Source organism: Arvicanthis niloticus, chromosome 5, assembly GCF_011762505.2.
Source record: "Arvicanthis niloticus isolate mArvNil1 chromosome 5, mArvNil1.pat.X, whole genome shotgun sequence".
Taxonomy (NCBI): domain Eukaryota; kingdom Metazoa; phylum Chordata; class Mammalia; order Rodentia; family Muridae; genus Arvicanthis; species Arvicanthis niloticus.
This window is the reverse complement of record NC_047662.1, coordinates 85,908,162-85,925,792: the sequence shown is the minus strand read 5'-3', so window position 1 is coordinate 85,925,792 and position 17,631 is coordinate 85,908,162. Positions and strand designations below refer to the sequence as shown.

At 44.6% G+C, this 17,631-nt stretch overlaps 1 protein-coding gene across 1 annotated transcript in view; it reads left to right on the top strand.

Moving 5' to 3' along the window:
• Nucleotides 1-413: 413 nt before the first annotated feature.
• Nucleotides 414-17,631, top strand: part of Ugcg (UDP-glucose ceramide glucosyltransferase) — a 33,286-nt gene continuing 16,068 nt past the window's right edge. Inside the window, exon 1 of the mRNA XM_034502967.2 lies at nucleotides 414-914. Within this exon, the coding sequence (XP_034358858.1) occupies nucleotides 817-914 (98 nt within the window). The 5' untranslated portion in view covers nucleotides 414-816. The remainder of the gene's footprint in view (nucleotides 915-17,631) is intronic.

Sequence of the window (17,631 nt, the reverse complement as noted above, 5' to 3'; positions counted from 1 at the left end):
CTAACTACATTTCCGTAACTCTCTTGGCTACATCTTAGCCAAGTTACACTCAGCTGCCCTAGAGGACGTACAATCTTGCGCGAATTCAGCACCAAGCGATTCTTCCAATTCTGAGTTTGGGGATTCCTTAAATAACACAGTCTCTTGGCTCCTCCGGATTTGGCCAAGATAAAGTGTAGAGGCGGCGCGTGCTGCTTAGAGACCGTGCGGAGGGTGGGGGGTGCGCACGGAGACTGAACCCGCGGGCGCGGGCGCGGGCGCGGGCGACGGCAGCGGTTGGTAGCTGCCGGGCGGCGAGCACGCGGGGGCAGTTCCGCCCGTGGGCGCGCGGGCCGGCATCGAGGCGGGAGGGCGCCGCCCCCGGGGGGGGCGGGCACCGGGCTCCAGAGGGCGGGGTGGGGCGGACCGCATCGCGCCGGGATTCGGGCGCCGGCAGCGGGCACGGACCAGAACGCGGAGCCGCGACGAGCGAGAGGGACGGCGGCGGCGGCGGCAGCAGCCGGGAGGGTCTGAACCACCGGAGCCTGAGCGCGCGGCAACGGCCGCCCGGAGCGCGCAGCGCGGTCAGCCTGCGCTCGCAACACACCAGCGCGCGCACGCTAAAGGGTGCGTGGTGCCGAGCGCGCGCCGAGCGGCCGGGGGCGCGCAGGCCCTGCCCGCCCCTTCCGTCCGCACGCCCGCCGCCCCGCCGGCCCTTCCTCTCCCACCTTCCACTCGCGGCCCGCGCCCCGCACCCGGCGGACCCCGCGTCCTCCTCCCGCGGCAGCGCTGTCCGCGGCGGCCGGAGCGGGCCGGGCCGGGCCAGCGGGCCGGGGGATGGCGCTGCTGGACCTGGCCCAGGAGGGAATGGCCTTGTTCGGCTTCGTGCTCTTCGTGGTGCTGTGGCTGATGCATTTCATGTCCATCATCTACACGTGAGTTGGAGGGTCGGGGCCTCGGGGACGAGCTGGGCTGGCAGGCGTGTGTGCGGTGGATGGTAGCGTTCTGCGGGAATAGAGAAAGCTGATTCCCAAACGGTCCCCCCAGTCGGTCTCCTTGGGGCCGTGCGGCGCGGGGTCCTGGAGAGGGAATAGCGCTGGAGTCACGACCGGACTCCTGGGTTGCAGGCGACTGCAGAGCTCTAGGAGAGGAGCCTGCTTCTCTGTCTGGTGGAGGGTTGTCAGCTTGGTCTGATTGTGTAGGAGATTCGTGTGATTTTTTTCCCCCCCAATCTGGCGAAGATGTATGGTATATGGTGAGGTTTCCCCTCCCTCCGCGCGGGCCACGTCTCTCTTAAGGAGATGGTCCTTTACACTCTTCCGGGAGGTGCTCACCACCACCCTGAGACTTCCCAGTGGATTACCTCCTTCCTAGAAGAGCTGTGTGCTTAGATAGGTGTGGAGCACCTGTCCGCTTGGAAAACGTCCGTCTCTGAGCCTGTGTTATAGCTTCAAGTCAATGTCAGGGTGGCATTTCAGTATCATCTCTGTATTTTTTTTTCAAGTCTTTATTTATTGGCTTGTTTGGAGTTGCACTCTCCCTCTGTTTTCCACATATATCTTTTCATTTGACAGGTACCTCCCAAGGCCTACTAGGTACCACCTGGTATTGGTCTGGGGACACAGGTGAGAGAGCAGGACAAAACTCCTGCCCTCGTGAAGCTTACATTCTAGAAGGATGAAACATGATAAAAATCTAAATAAGGGTTATTCCCTATAAAGCTTCTGACTAAAACAGAACAGGTTGAAGGGGCGGAGAGAGATATAAGTGGCTCAGTTTTGATCCATCAATGAAATGTCTTTAAAATAAAGCCTATTTAAATGTGTAGAGATGCTGTGCGGTGGTGGCGCACGCCTTTAATCCCAGCACTTAGGAGGCAGAGGCAGGCGGATTTCTGAGTTGGAGGCCAGCCTGCTCTACAGAGTGAATTCCAGGACAGCTAGGGCTACACAGAGAAACCCTGTCTCGAAACACCAAAAAAAAAAAAAAAAAAAAGAATATGTGTAGAGATGAACTCATTTGGCATTTTAGCCTTAAAGTGTGTGTGTGTTTGTGTATTTCCGGGGGGGTGGGGTGGGGTGTTAACTACCAAACAGGAATAGTCTAGAATAATAGGATGTATGTTAATGACAAACAGGGAGGGATGTTAAGCAATTACTTTTAGATTTTTTTTCCACTATAGAAAACATGTGCTTTTCTCCCTTTGGTGTGCAGTTTCCTGATACCGAGAAAAATGACACTTGTATAAGATAAGCAGACCGAGGTTTTTTTTTTGAAAGTGAAAAAAAAAAAAAAAAAAAAACCGTACCCCGTTCAGAGTTTAGAAATTCAAGCTGTATTAGTTTTAACTACATGGGCTCTTTAAAACGCAATGGTGCCAGCCGGTGGTGGCGCACGCCTTTAATCCCAGCACTTGGGAGGCAGAGGCAGGCAGATTTCTGAGTTCGAGGCCAGCCTGGTCTACCGAGTGAGTTCCAGGACAGCCAAGGCTATACAGAAAAACCCTGTATAAAAAAAAAAAAAAAACAAAACAAAAACAAAAAAACGCAATGGTTACTTTATCAGGAATTTAGACAGTACAGAAAGGAATAAAGAAGACAGTTATGACACATTCCAAAATGTTACCTTTTTTGCCTACCTTCCCAATTTTTTTTTTTTTTTTTTTTTTTTTTTTTTTTTTTCTTTTTTTTTTTTTTTTTTTTTATGAAGAGGGCAGGCAAAGGAGGAGAGAGGAGACTGTATCATGGCTTGACTGTTGTTCTATAGCCTGCTTTAAAATCTCGCCTACTGAATAAGTGGTTTTTTGAGAAGCAGTACAGGGCACTGTTCTAGGTGCTAGAAATTAAGCATGAAGAACTAAACACCCCAGGCTGCTGCTAGGCAGCTGCCTGCAAAGTAACCTGACCATTGTTTTCCTCATCAACAAATATGTGAGCTCTCTCCATTGGTTTAGGGAGATGCATGGTGTTTTAGCTTCTGAGCTTTTAATATTCATTTATTGCTTTTGGTAGGCAATTCATATGATTCCAGTTAAAATTAAGTAACACTTAATAAGAAATGGTTATATTTGTATTTCTTAACTTCTTCCTGTGTGTGGGAAATCAAACCCAGGGCCTTCTGCATGTTGGGCAAGTGTTTTATTGTTAAGATATAGTACTAGTTCCTGTGATGAATTCTTTGGGGGGGGGGGTGTTGTGTTGTTGTTTGAGACAGGGTTTCTCTGTATAGCCCTCCCTGGCTGTCCTGGAACTCACTCTGTAGACCAGGCTGGCCTCCAGCTCAGAAATCTGCCTGCCTCTGCCTCCCAAGTGCTGGGATTAAGGGCGTGGGCCACCACTGCCTGGGCTGTGATGAATTCTTTTGTTTGTTTGTTTGTTTGTTTGTTTTGTTTGTTTGTTTTGGTTTTTCGAAAGAGGGTTTCTCTGGTGATAAATTCTTATACATGTATCTCCTTAGTTCACATTTCAGAGGGAGAAAAAGTATTGGACCAGAAATGATAATAAATCTTTTAATCTTTGATACAATGTTGCCTTATAAAATGTGATAGCTATTCATAGTCCTGGCGGTCTTGGGTGATGGGTATTTTCCTGTCCCTTATTCTTCACTGTTTCTTTTGTTTTGATTTTCATCCACTTAGTTATTGGTTCCCCTGAGTAGCTTTTCAGCTATGTATATGATGATTTCATTTAGTCATACATTATGTGGATATAGTCTTTTGCCTACACTGTAGTCTATTGCCAAGTTCCTCTGTTTTTCTACTGTTGTGAATTTTCCTTTTTAATTTTCACATATTACACCGTGATTTTTCTCAGCATTTTTTTTTTTTTTGTTATACAATGAGATCTAGAACCCTAAAAAGTAATCTTTTTCTGCGATAGGGTCTTACTAGGTAGCTCTGCTTATCCTGGAACTCATGATGTAAACCAGGCTGACCTTGAACTCACAGAGATCCATCTGCCTCTGCTAGAGTTCTGGAATTAAAGTTGTGTGCCAACCATGCCTAGTTATAATTTTACATTTTTGAGCATAGTACAAATATTTGCTTTGTTGAAGTGCTGTAAAAAAGCTTTGTAATTATTTTTTTTATACTCAAGGACATTACCTTTAAATTTTAAAAAAGTGTATGTGTGTGTGTGTGTGTGTGTGTGTGTGTGTGTGTGTGTGTTACATCCTCACAAACAACCTTCAAGAATTAGTTCAGTTCTTTCCTTCTACCATAAGGGGGTTTGGGACTGGGGATTGAACTTAGACTATTAGGCCTGGTGGCAAGCACCTTTACCTACTGAGCCATATCTCCTGCTTCATTACCCTTATACAGACAAGAACATGCCCAGGAGGTTGAGTGTGCTGGCACACAGGCAGGTGGATTTCTGAACTCAAGGCTAGCATGGTCTTCATAGTGGGTTCTAGGACAGCCAGCATTACATAATGGGGAGGTCCTGTCTCAAAAAAAAAAAAAACAAAAAAAACAAAACAAAACAAAAAAAAAACCCAACAAAACAAAACAAAATCAACAAAGAGAAATGCTGAGAAAAAAATCACGGTATAGTATGTGAAAATTAAAAAGGAAAATTCACAACAGTAGAAGAAAGTAGACTAACATAATTAACATCTATAATACTTGGTGCACATCTGTAATTTTAGCATTCAACAAGGCTGAGGCAGGAGGATTGCAGTGAAAGCTAGCCTAAGTTATATAATAACTTATATAATAAGACCCTGTGCCACAAAAAACAAAAACTTAAAAGACAAATAACTAGCAGACAAATTTGTGTAGATTCAGCCATACTCTTTCTTATTGTTTGTTTGATAAGTTTCTTTCTTTCTTTCTTTCTTTCTTTCTTTCTTTCTTTCTTTCTTTCTTTTTTCAGTCTGGTCTTGCTGTCAATTTTTTTTTTTTTTTTTTTTTGCATGTATGGTTTCCTTAAAAAAAAAAAGTTCCTAGTTTGCTGGGAATTGTTTTCAAGTGAAGAACAAGGTTGTTTTTTTTGTTGTTGTTGTTTTTGCTTGCCTTTTCCTAACTGTATATGAAAAATTGCAGTTGAGTCTCAGAATTTAACAAGGCTCAAGAACCATGGAAATGGTATTTGGTGCGGAATCATCTTTATTTTAATAAAAGAATATATTTTCTGAATGCATATTCTGTCTGTATCTCTGCTGTCCATTTAAAGTAAGACAAAGATGTAAGCAGATGTTAGTGCCTTTTCCCTGAAAACTTGTGCTTGCAGCTGGTTGTCTAGCAGTTGCCAGGTTTCTAAACATTAACTTCGTACTAGGTGTCAGGTCAGCAGGATGGTGAGCTCCCAACTGTTAAAGAAGCATGAGGAACAGCAATATTGCAATAAAAATGTAAAGTATTTTGGAAAGTTGCTTTTAAAAAATATTAGATACAATATACAAAAATGTAAGATATTTTGGAAAGTTGCTTTTAAAAAATATTAGATACAGTGTATCAATGGCACCTGCTGGATCTGTTGTATTGTATCTTCTTACAGTTAGAGAAAAGTCTTGGCCTGTATTTTCAACAGTGGAGCTAACCTTTGATTAACACATTGACTGTCTCTTATTCAGTGAAGTTATTTGTTCTGATTTCATAGGTCTCCCAATCCCTCCCATAAGCACCCCTCCCCCCAATAAAGAGTAGTTGTCCATAAAATAGAAACAGGTGTTTCCCATGTTTTGCATCTGTCTCTACTGATGGATATCTCTGCCACCCACTTTGTTCCTCTCTAACTTTAATACCAAACGGAGGCACAGTCATTTCACAGTATTATTTTAGATGGCAGATACTTATGGGAAGGGTCTTATTTTCCAGATTTTTGATTTTCTAAAAATAGCAGGTGATTATAGTCTCAAGCAGTCAGTGAGAGCTAAGTGGTCTTTATGGGTTATTTTGTTTTTCCTTTTGTTCAGTGAGTTTGGTTTCCTAGTTGGGAACTGAAATGAAGACATACAAAGGTCTGAAAGAAGTTGTTTTCTTCCCCTGGATCCATGTGGAAGCCATCCTTTTGGATGGTTGATCTCTCTCCCATCCATTCTTCTCTCTTCTCTTTTCCTTCTCTGTCTAATGATTGCCTTTCCCCTGTGTGGATGCCCTACTGATTAGCATTAGATACTCCTTGTTAACTGATTGAAAGTGATGGGCCAGCATGGGAATAGTGCTTTTTAAAAAATATTTATTTTATTTATTAACCTTTATGGGTATGTTTTCTTTTATGGGTATTTTGCCTGCATGTATATTTATATAGCACATGTATCACTGGAACTCATAAAGGCCAGAAGGGTCTGGTGTTACAGTCTTTTTGTCTGTGTGTGTGTGTGTGTGTGTGTGTGTGTGTGTGTGTGTGTGTGTGTGTATGCAAGCATCCCTGCCTGTCCTGGAAAATTCACTCTGTAGTGTAGGCTGACCTTGAACTCAGATCTGCCTGCCTCTGCCTCCCTAGTGCTGGGATTAATCCTAGGATCCTGATGATCCCAGAGAAAAAACTACAAATGCTAACCCAGCTTTACTGTTGAGCGGTGGCTCGATTTTGGTCGCCCACTGTTCTCCTTACAGTTGACTCCCTTCATCTTCATCTCTCCCTTTCTGCTTCATTTGTCAAATTGTAATCTAATCATCATTTGGAAATCCTGGGTCATGTGCTTGAGAGTCCCAATGCCTTCAGGTTAAAACTCAGCCTCTTGTCACAGTTCACTGGGAGTGGAGCCAGGACCCTGCCCCTTTCTTCAACTGCATTGGTTCCTGCACTGGAACTGTGGAAGGTACACTGTTCTGTCTCCAAGGTTATCCCTCCTTCCTTCCCTTTTCCTTTCCCTCTCCCTTTTCTCTCTCTTGCTCTCTCTCTTTAAAATATTTTTTTTCTCCATACTAGTTCAAGTCAATTCAAGACTGGAGTTTTGTGAGTGCTTTGGAGTGTCACTTCTCATGTCATCCTGGGGCTTGGGGGTATTGCTCATTTAAGCAGAGTGATTTTTCTCCTCTTTGTGTACATTGTAAGTTTTTGAGGATACAGATATTGACTCATTTACCACTGTGTCTTCAGAATCTACTAAACATTAAATCACTACTTGTTTAATGAATGTATAATCTTTTGAGTTTCTCTAATAGCTGTATACACATATACACACACATAAACACACATGGGTTTCATATAATATTTATATAAAATTGTATATAATGGATACATAGCCATTATTTCCATCTCTGGTGGTAATTGCGGTTTAAGGCAAATGGTCAAAATTTGGGATGCATTTATTGGACATAGATTTTTTTAAAAATAAAGTTGGACCAAGTGAAATCTTGTTCTCACTTTGTCTAAACCAGTTGCAGGTGAAACAGAAACTGATCCATGTCAATCTGTTTACATCAGGCTGTTAAAATTTTTCTCAAAAGATGTCCTAAGGGATCAGTTGTCTTGCTAAATATAATTTTACATTCAGTTCTGTTCTTTAGTGAATGTAGAGCCCAGGGCCAGCCAGGGTTGGCCCACAAATATAAATGTCAGAGTGGGTTTTTATTCTCTCTCCATTCACAATGTTTCCCAGATACTGACACATTACTTCCGGTGGCTTTTGCCTTCATGGTATGCTCATGGATGTTGTGTAGTTTTTAGCATTATCTGGTAGGTCCTTCTATGAGCTACCTTTGCTGGTTGCCATCAGCAAAACATCTCTCTCTGCTTTCTGTGGACCAGAGTTAATTGTAGCCTCACCAGAGGGTTAGCGAAGTGGGTTAGTTTTGTGTGTTTGTGAGTCTGTTATTGAGATCTCCTGCTGGCTTCCTGTGGTGATATGATTCTTTTATATTCCTGTGATATTTGAGTCCATTGTCAAGTGGAGACAATTTGTGCTTTCCTATACGGTTAGCTAACTCCCGGTTATCTGTCTTTCTTACGGGAACCTTGTGTCAGCAAAGTCACAGTTGCACTAAGGTAGGCTTGAGCTGCTACTGAAGTGCATTCGGATGTCCATCGTGAAATGCTAAGAGCTCCATGGCAATAACATGAGTCACAACCCAACCCACACTGATCATAAACACAACAACAGCCTTCCAGAGTCCAATTATATGTGGCAGCGATGGAGGCCACTAATCATTGGGGATAACTGTCATGGGCAAGCTGATCCCACAGTCAACCCAGTTTGATATGAAATATTAACAAGCATGGTGTGGAACACCGGAGAGAAATTTCTGGCCTTGGAGCAGTTGGCTTATTGGAATCACACAGCACAACTTGTAAAACAAAACAAAACAAAAGCATAGTCTGGAGCTATAAAGCAAGGTGGCCCTTGCCCTTGCAGGCTATATACTGTAGGAAGCCTTAAGTAAAGTCCTGATGCCTCACCCTGTTTGAGATTACTGCCAAGGCAGCAGCCAGCCCACTGGAGAGGGTGAGCCCTGCTCTCTGCCACAGTTGCTCAGCCTGCTATCTCCCAGAGGCCACTCCCTCTCTTCTGCCACAGCTTAGCCCAAACAAAATTGCAAGTCAGAGCTGTTGGTGAGTGAGCCTGAAAGATGGGACTGCATAAAGGATGGGTTAAAACCATGAAAGCTTCAGCCCCACTTTCCAGAGACTAGGATGTCAGGGTGAGGCGGACATGAAGCCCTCCCTCTCAGTCACAGGGAGCTTCCTGCAGAAGTCCTGCGTGTCTCCTGCCACTCCTTTACCTGCTTCTCTGAAGAGATACACTCAAGTTCAGTGGAGAAGGTGGGACCTCAAAGGCCGTTCTCTTTCTGCCCATGGCTTATTGCTCATAATGTTTGGACTCTACTCCAGCGTCACCAGCCTGCAGCTAGCAGGGCCAGCCTTCCTTGCCCACAGCGCTTATTAACACCTCTCTCTTCCTGGCCTTGACTTGACAGTGGTCTTGCCTCAATATAACCGGAATGCTTTTGTTATTGTTTGAGGGTGACACTGGCTCCTAGTTGGAAGCTTTAGTTTTTAGTTTTTTAGTTTGAAAATAATTTCTCTTGAAAAAGTATACTTTTTTTGGTTTTTCTGAGACAGGGTTTCTCTGTGTAGTCCTGGCTGTCCTGGAACTCACTCTGTAGACCAGGCTGGCCTCAGAAATCTGCCTGCCTCTGCCTCTCAAGTGCCGGGATTAAAGGCGTGCGCCACCACCGCCCGGCATACTTTTTTTTATATAGAAAATTTACTGCATTTAATAGCTCTCCCAAATTGCCCACTTAAGTTTGCTCAATAGTGAAACTAAAGCCTAACCATATAATAGGGTTATTCACTCTGTGCACAGTGTATTCTTGAAGTTGTAATAAAAGCTGATTTATGAATATTGAATGGATATATTTGTTAAGAGGGGAGATACTTCACTAGAATAAAGAATATTGTTAAAAAGCCAGGCAGTGGTGGTGCACGACCTTTAATCCGAGTGCTCTGGAGATAGAGACAGGTGGAACTATGAGCTCAAGACCAGCCTGTTCTACAGAGTGAGTTCAAAGACAACCAGGGCTGCACAGAGAAACCTTGTCTCTGAGAAATCAAAGAATATTATTAAAATCTCAATCAAAGCTCATGCGTCCCCTAAGCAAGAGCTAGTCTCTAGTCTCTCAGGTATTAAACTAGTGATTGAGAGAGGTTCTCACCTTTTTCACCTTAAGTGGAGTAGAACACAGGTGGGTGGCCTCTGCTCCTGGGGACTGTGCTAGACTGGATATGCAATCTCTCTCCCCATATCCTTTACAAGGTGAGGTTAGCTTGGAATTGCACACTAGTGAAGAATTACTTTGAATATTGTATCTGCTACAGAACAGATATTATCCTGCCTGTGTCTCAGCTTCTTCACCTACCCGGGGTAAATGAGGGAGCTTCTGGTTTGGGGACCCAGCAGCTGAGACAGGTTTGAAGGATTGCAGAGCCTCTGTCTGGTGGAAAACTCATCTATCTTAGAAGATCTTGGCGAAAACCAAGCAAACCAGAGGGCATTAGTAGGCTCTTAACTCGTAATAACTTGTTACAGTAGTCAATGTTTCTTAGTCCCATGCTTGTACTGTGACACTTTTGGATATCCATAGAACATTTGTTTACTGCAGTGCTGGGAACTGAACCTGGGGCCTCACCTATGTAAATGCACTTCCCCTGAGCTATGTCCCCTAAAACTTATATTTCCTAAATGTTTGACATAATTTTTTCACCTTCGATATTACACCAGTCTACATACTGGCTTTCTTTTTTTCTTCTTTTTTTCCTTTTAAGTTTTTTCTTTCATTTGTTTGTTTCAGGTGCTTGCCGTGTAGCCCACATTGGCCTTGAACTTGGGATCTCAACATCACTGACTCCAGAGGGCTGGGATTTCAGGCACATGTCCTTTTGTTTGAGTCTTAGATATGATTTAAACCCTGTGTTAGATGTGTTTTAGACTGTATTTTCACTTACTCTGTTTTAATCATGTTCTCTCTCTCTTTTTCTCCCTCCTTCCCTCCCTCCCCCCCTCACTATTTAATTTCTGTTTTTCTCTCTTCCACTCTTTGCCATCCTTAAATTTAAGTCTCTGAACCCTGGTAATTGAGAGAAGTTGCCCGAGGCAGAAAATGTCCTTGAACACCAACACTAGTCCTTTTCTTTTTAACTTCTTTTTTTCCATTTGTTTGTTTGAGTTGTATTTGGTATTAGCTGTCATTGACTGTTTATTTTTTCAGCCTGTATTTCTGGAACTACCTTGCAAGGTAGACACTGTTATGCACACATAAAGAAACAACTTGCCCAAGGGCACACTGCTAGTGCTCTGAGTTAGAAACCCTGGCAACGTGCCACCAGCTCATGCTTCTAAATCTGCTCAGCTGCACACTGCCAGAGGCAACCTAAAAATAACCCGGAAGTGAACTGAAGTAGGCCACGTGATGGCTAGGGAACATTTCTGACAATGGGTGACATGCTCCTCCCTTTTTCACAGAATGTGCACTGTCCCCCAGACTAGTCTGTCTGTCTTGCAACTGCTGCTCTTTGTGAAAGCTCCACCTCCTGCCTTTTCTTCTTACAGTGACCTAGTAGTCTCTGAGGTCTACAGTTCTCTGCTTTGCACTTTGGAGTTGCAGGGAGCTGTTTGAGGACTTAAGAAACCTCAGTTGCCTGGGTCTTACCCCTAGAGGTTCAGCACCAGAAGTTTTTAACTCCCTGGGCGATTTTGATAAACAGCCTCTGGTGGCTGTTTATCCACCGATGTGTCCTGCACCTGTCACCTGTCACACCTCTCTCTCTCTCTCTCTCTCTCTCTCTCTCTCTCTCTGTGTGTGTGTGTGTGTGTGTGTGTGTGTGTCCTTCACTTCTCCACTGACTTCAGAACCCACAGTTTGCCCTCGCCCTTTGCCTCGGCTCACCTTGCTTGGCATCATGTATCAGTCTGTCCAGTTGTCCTGGATCCATCCTGTGGCTTTAGCTCCTCAGATTTCAGGATCCTGCAGAGGGTGGTGGCTGGCCATGTGGACAAGTACTACTTCACATTCATGGTCTCAGATCCCTGTCTGGCACCACTTGGTGTCTGTATTTAGCTGTCTGTTGCACCTTCTACGATTGTTTGTGGATCTTGGCTTGTGTTGTGGATCCTGTTAGGCCAATGGCTTTTTTTTTTTTTTCTTTACCCTCTGATTAGCTCTTTGCCCTTAATCTGTATATGCAGATATTATTTAAAAATCACCCCAGGAAAGTCCTCCTGTCCCATCCAGCCTCTCTTGGGCCCTTCCTCTCAATTCTGTAGCTGTAGGGAACTCAACAGTTTCTCTATTGTTATGTGTCACCTCCCGTTTATTTACTTTACTTTTTGTAACTTTTTTTTTTTTGATTATGTAGTATTTACTTAGTGCCATATGTATTTGGCAGTGCCATGGTAAGCGTGTGGCGGTCAGAGGGCAGCTTCCAAGAGTCAGTTCTCTTTGTTCTGTGCAGCCCCTGGGTCCGCACCCAAGACTGGCAGTCTTAGCAATAATTGCCTTTTATCTCCTGGGCCATCTTGTTGGCTCCAGATACTACGTTTTTTAAATCTGCTTTTAGACATCTGCCTACTCCTGGGCTGCATCTGATGCCTGCTTGCTCACAGTGCTCAGGATTCGCTGCTTTGCATCCTTAATATAGAGCGTTTCACTTCCTGATCTGTCTCCTTGGCAGCATCTATTGCTGTTCTTCAAAGAGACGGCAACACTTGTTTTTATTTATGTGTTTGTGCGTGCCCGAGTGTTTTGTGAGTGCTGTGCTCATCTTGTGACGGTCACCACGAGTTCCTGGAGCCCGACCCTAAGTCATCAGGCTCACGTGATCCCTCCTCCAGGGTTGGGCAAGCCCTGTGGAGTCTTTTTTTTTTTTTTTTTTTTTTTTTTTTTTGGTTTTTTGAGACAGGGTTTCTCTGGGTATCCCTGGCTGTCCTGGAACTCACTCTGTAGACCAGGCTGGCCTCGAACTCAGAAATTTGCCTGCCTCTGCCTCCCAAGTGCTAGGATTAAAGGTGTATACCACCACTGCCCTGCAGCCCTGTGGAGTCTTAATCTGCATTTTCTCGAAGTCTTCCATTCCTGTATACCCACTACTGGTGTTTTAAACTATGCAGCCTTTCTTTGCTTTTCTCCTTCTGGACGGTGGTTAGAACATCTTACCCGGCCTCCCATCCCCCCTGCCCTGTACTTTGCTCTTCTAACTTAAAGCAAACATGATCCCAGTCATTTGATTCATGTCTTCCCTGGTTATTTCTTGCCTGTGTCTCTCTTCATCCTTGCCTGTGAAATGGAAGCAGAGTTCACAGTAGGGAAGAGGCATAGGCCAGCACGTTGGGATATGCTAAAACTTACTTTCTATTTCAGAGGTTAGGAATGGTGGGGGCAAGTGGTGTAGACCACACACTCCGGCCATACCTAGCAAAAGCCTCGTCCTTCACCCTCCTCCATGGTGGTTTAAGCCTGCTTTGCTGGTACTCTGTTCTAGCACTAATTTGAACAAGGTGAGAAATACCTGCTCAAAGCACTTGGAACTACTGTGATGATAAGCATACACGGGAAGTCTGGTGTCTTAGAAGCACAGAGAAAATGAAAAGCCGACCTTGAGTGTCCAGGAGGACAAGCTCTAGTCCCAGTGACATTCCCAGGCTGGTTTCAGCATCCTGATTTAGCGGCCCATTGTGTTTTCCCAGGACTTCGCATGCCTGGCCATTTTTACAAGATGGAGACATTTTGAATTTCACTTTCCTGAGTTCTGGGTATTTTCCTGGACTCCGAGCTGTCCCTGCATTTAGAGGAGTCTGCTATACTGCGCCTGGGCTCCCGGGCTGGCATGTGACCAGGATGTGATCTCAAAGGAGTAATGGGGAGGTTGTGGCGTTCACCTTGGCTCCGTGTCTCGTGCACACTGGAATCCTTGACCTACTGCCCAGCATTTGTAACCATCCTTTCCCAGGTTTTGTCAGAATGGTTTTGGGTGGGAGAGCAAATCCAATTTGTGTTTTTTTATTTTGTCTAAAAGTTAAAGTCCAGAGGAAGACTTGGGTTTCTGATGCTTTAAGTTAACAGAGAGAGACTGCGTGCTGTTTGTAATAATAGCCATACACCAAAGGCAGCCAGGTACCAAGAGCACATTAATAGAAGGGATTGTATAATGAGGATGAGTAAGCTGTAGATGACCAATAAACCATTAATGTGGACAAATCTCACTCTAACATACTGTTAAACAAGAGAAGCCCGATACACAGGGGAACTAGACACGCAGAGGGGGTCTGGTAATGCCACTGTTTATGACCTGGGCACAGACCGCAGGGAGTTTTGCCTTAGCAAACTCCTTGAGTTGTATATTTATGTGTCACTTTACAGTAGTTACCAATAAAAAACAAACAAACTGTGTGAAAGAAAGGTCAAGGACAAGCCATATGCAGTAGTGGTTCAGCAGAACTGGATTCCCAGCATGAAGCCTGGAAGGGAAAAGTGCCATCTAGAGTCCCAGCAACAAGCAAGTCACCTGCTCCAAGATCCAAATCCATGCTGCCTGCCAACCACTGAGACCACCTTTGAGACACCAAGCAAGTGGTCTGTTTACACTATTTTGAAAAATGTGACTGTGGACTTGGTTTCTGATACACTGGTCACTGTCTAAGGAGTTCTTTCTGTGTGCAATAGGTGTACTAGGCAAAGGGACCGTGTCCTAGCTCTAGTTTGGTTGATATGTCTGAGTTGTATGGAATTTGTACAGTTCCCCCTTTTAAACTACAAGTCTCTGACAGTAGATGTGTGTGCTCACCGTGTGTGTCTGTATTTAAGTACAAACGGTAATCCAGCCTTCCCTGGGGCTCAGAATCTGCTGTTCAATAAAGGGATGCTAACTCTGCATGGTTTTGATTAAATGGACTTTTTTTTTTTTTTTTTGTGCTTTTGATAACTATTTCAAGTACCCCACACCAAAGAGCTTTGTCAGTTGTATCACATAAACTCAAGTGTTCTCCAAAGTGGGATTGCATATTCTAGGGAGAGTGTACTCCATGTTGATCCCTGGGCATACAGAAGGAAGTACCAAGGACTGGTTAGGCAGAGGGAAGTGGTAGGGAGAGTGTACTCCATGTTGATCCCTGGGCATACAGAAGGAAGTACCAAGGACTGGTTAGGCAGAGGGAAGTGGTAGTAGAGGGCATGATTGAGGTTCTGCAATATGGTTCGGTTTTAATTTTGTGAGAAATTTCCGATATGGCCCCTATCAGTTCTTTTTACCCATAAACCTAGACGACAGGATATGGCCAGAAGCAAGAGGACACTGAGCACTGAGAGTAGTGGACCTAGGGATCAGGGAGTGGCAGGAGGCAGGTGGGGTCTGTGCCACCATATGGAGACCAAGTGAGAATCAGAAAGGAGAGAAGCCTGAGCTGAGAAGAACCAGCCTTTGAAATGTGTAACAAGTACCTGTGAGCAGAGACTGGGGGAACTTGGAGGCCAGCAAGGGCTTTGAAATGCAACCACTGGTGCATTTCTCTGCAGAAGCAAAGAAAGTGACCCCTTTTGGGGATGGGGAGCCTGGTTCACAAGTTCCTGGGGATGCTGGCTTTTATCTAATCTCCAGAAACCCTTCTATAGTCCAGCCTGAGCACATTTCTGGACATTCTGACTGACTTTCTGAGACCTAACAGTAATAAGGTATGAAAACAGAAATGGGGATTCTAGCGGCAGAAAGGGGCAGAAAGAGGGACAAGAGAGAGAATAGTGGGAGTAGTAACTGTTGTTAAAGTACATGGTGTCCAGATAGAAACATGTTTTGTTTTGGTTTTTGATAAGTGAAAACGGGCCAGTAAGTTGCTAGCCTTAGACCTTTTTGTCCTCTTATCTTCGTCATATTCTCTTCATGATTTCTGGGTGGGTTTGGGGGGGGCGCTTTATTCTCTCTCATGCATTTTGGGGTAGTTTTCCTCAAAATCCAGTGCCCAATTCTATCTTCCACTGCTGTGTGTAGTCTTCCGTCTTGTCTGATCTTTGAGCTGGTAATGGCATATACACCAGTGGTTCTCAACCTTTCTAAGGCTGTGACCCTTTAATAGTTCCTCATGTTTGGTGACACCGCTCGCCCCCCCCCCCAATAAAATCATTTCATTGCTACCTCATAGCTGTAGTTTGCTGTTATGAACCATAGTGTAAATGTCTGTGTTTTCTGATGGTCTGAGGTGACCCCCGTGAGAGGGTCGTCTCACATCCCACAGGTTGAGAACTGCAGACACAGGAGCATGCTTTGCACTTGGTTCTTGCTGTCTTGACAGTGTCATTGTTTTCCTTCTCCAGGCCCAAGACCTGGAGAAGAGAGGTTTTCTAGGAAAACTAATCTAAGATAAGCAGTGTCTCCAACTTCCTCTCAGGGCCTAGAGTGTTCTGCTTTGTCTTTCAAGAATTCCAGACACAAGGGTGTCAAAACAAATTTTTGCAGCAGGCTTCTTTCCTGATTGGCAAGGTATAGTATAGTACTGGGAGCTCCAAGGCAAGCCTGGGTTCCAGCCTGCAGTCACTGAGGAGTTCTTCCTCACTATTTACACCAAGTGCGTTCTCTCTGTGTATTCCTGTGGCAGTTTAAAACTCCCCCGACCACCACCACCACCCTGCCTCTGAGACAGGATTTCTCCGTGCAGCTCTGGCTGTCCTGGAACTTGCTCTGTAGATCAGTGTGACCTGGAACTCAGAGATCCTCCTGCTGGGATTAAAGCCATGAGTTGCCACAACCTGGCAAAACTCCATTTTCTGAATCTCTCAGGGACCATATTGGTGGCTTAGGCCTGTACTCTACTGTTCAGAGGTTGAGGCAGGAGGATCAGGAGTTCAAGTCCAGGCTGTGCTACATAGCACTGCGGTGTTGTGCTCTGGAAGGATAAGGAAGAATACATGAGCCTGGTAAACTCTGGACTGGATGGGGTGGGTGGGGGTGGCAGGGGTCTATATATGGCACTCATTTTTTGTGATTTCAACCATGGTATGGGTTCAGGCAACAGAACTGCAATGTAGACTTTCTATTGCTTCCACAATCCAGATGCCCTTTGGCCAGATGAGTTTCTGCAGACATCTATAGTCTATTTTGTTCGAAATGTGTGTCTGTGATCATTAGTGTTAGATTATGCTTTTGGTTGTGTTTAACACTGTGGATGTACCCTGTAGATCTATATTTTCCAAACTGTCAGTGACAAAGAAATAAAAATTATTGAGATTGTTCCAATCTGTTATGGCATGTCACTACAATGAAAAATAGATTGCTGGTCACCTGCTTGGGTGTCATGGTAATGTCAAATCACTGTGCTTTAAGTTTTCTGAAAGACTTTCTTCTATTTCTTCTCATTGCAAAACAGTAAAGCACCTGGCCAGTCAGTCTGTCTACATTTGGGTAGTGGTCTGTCACCTCCTGGCTTCTGCTGCTGTAGATCAGAATTTAACTCTTCAAACTTGTTGGTTTCTGTGGTTTTTGTTTGTTTGTTTGTTTGTTTTGTTTTTTGTTTTTTTGTTTTTTTGTTTGTTTGTTTTTTTATTGCCAGTAACGTAGCTTTTTCTACAAAGAGGTTTCTGTGGCCATAAGTGAAACAGGTGTTTGCTGAGGTGCACTCCGCCATCCCCCGGGAGCCAGCCTAAGCTGACTGGTGCACTTCCAAATGTGTACTTGACACATTTGCAGCATTTGTAGTGCAGTTCTTTGAACTGCAGATGCGCTGACACTAATGGGCTTTTGCTCTTCTAGAGGAAGATCTCAGTGGGTTTTCACAGTCTTGGCAGGACTGCCGTCTGGCTGGAACACTTCTAAGATGCCACTGATTCCAGAGATGTCAAAGCATGGAGATACCTGGATCCCAGGACTCCTCGCAGACAGATCCAGGAGTGCTCTCACAGCTGATTACTGTGACTGCCTGGAGACTGGCTGATGAGATGGGACCTGCTCTGTTTTTGTAGAAGTAGAGAGGGAGAAATGCCAGCAAGTTCTCTCTTCTCTGTCCCTCATCAGGAGCTGTAGTACCCTAGGCATGGACCAGGGGTGTGAACCTGAGCCAGCTGCTCAGTGGTGCTGGTATATCTTCTGGTGTCCTTAAGACACTTTTTTTTTTTTTTTTTAAATCTGAGGATTTGTTTTTTCCTTCAGCCCTCTCCTGCCCTGCCAGCCTGAGCGTATTGCCTTTAGATATATCATCTATCCCGTTCTCAACGTGCGCTCATCACACTTC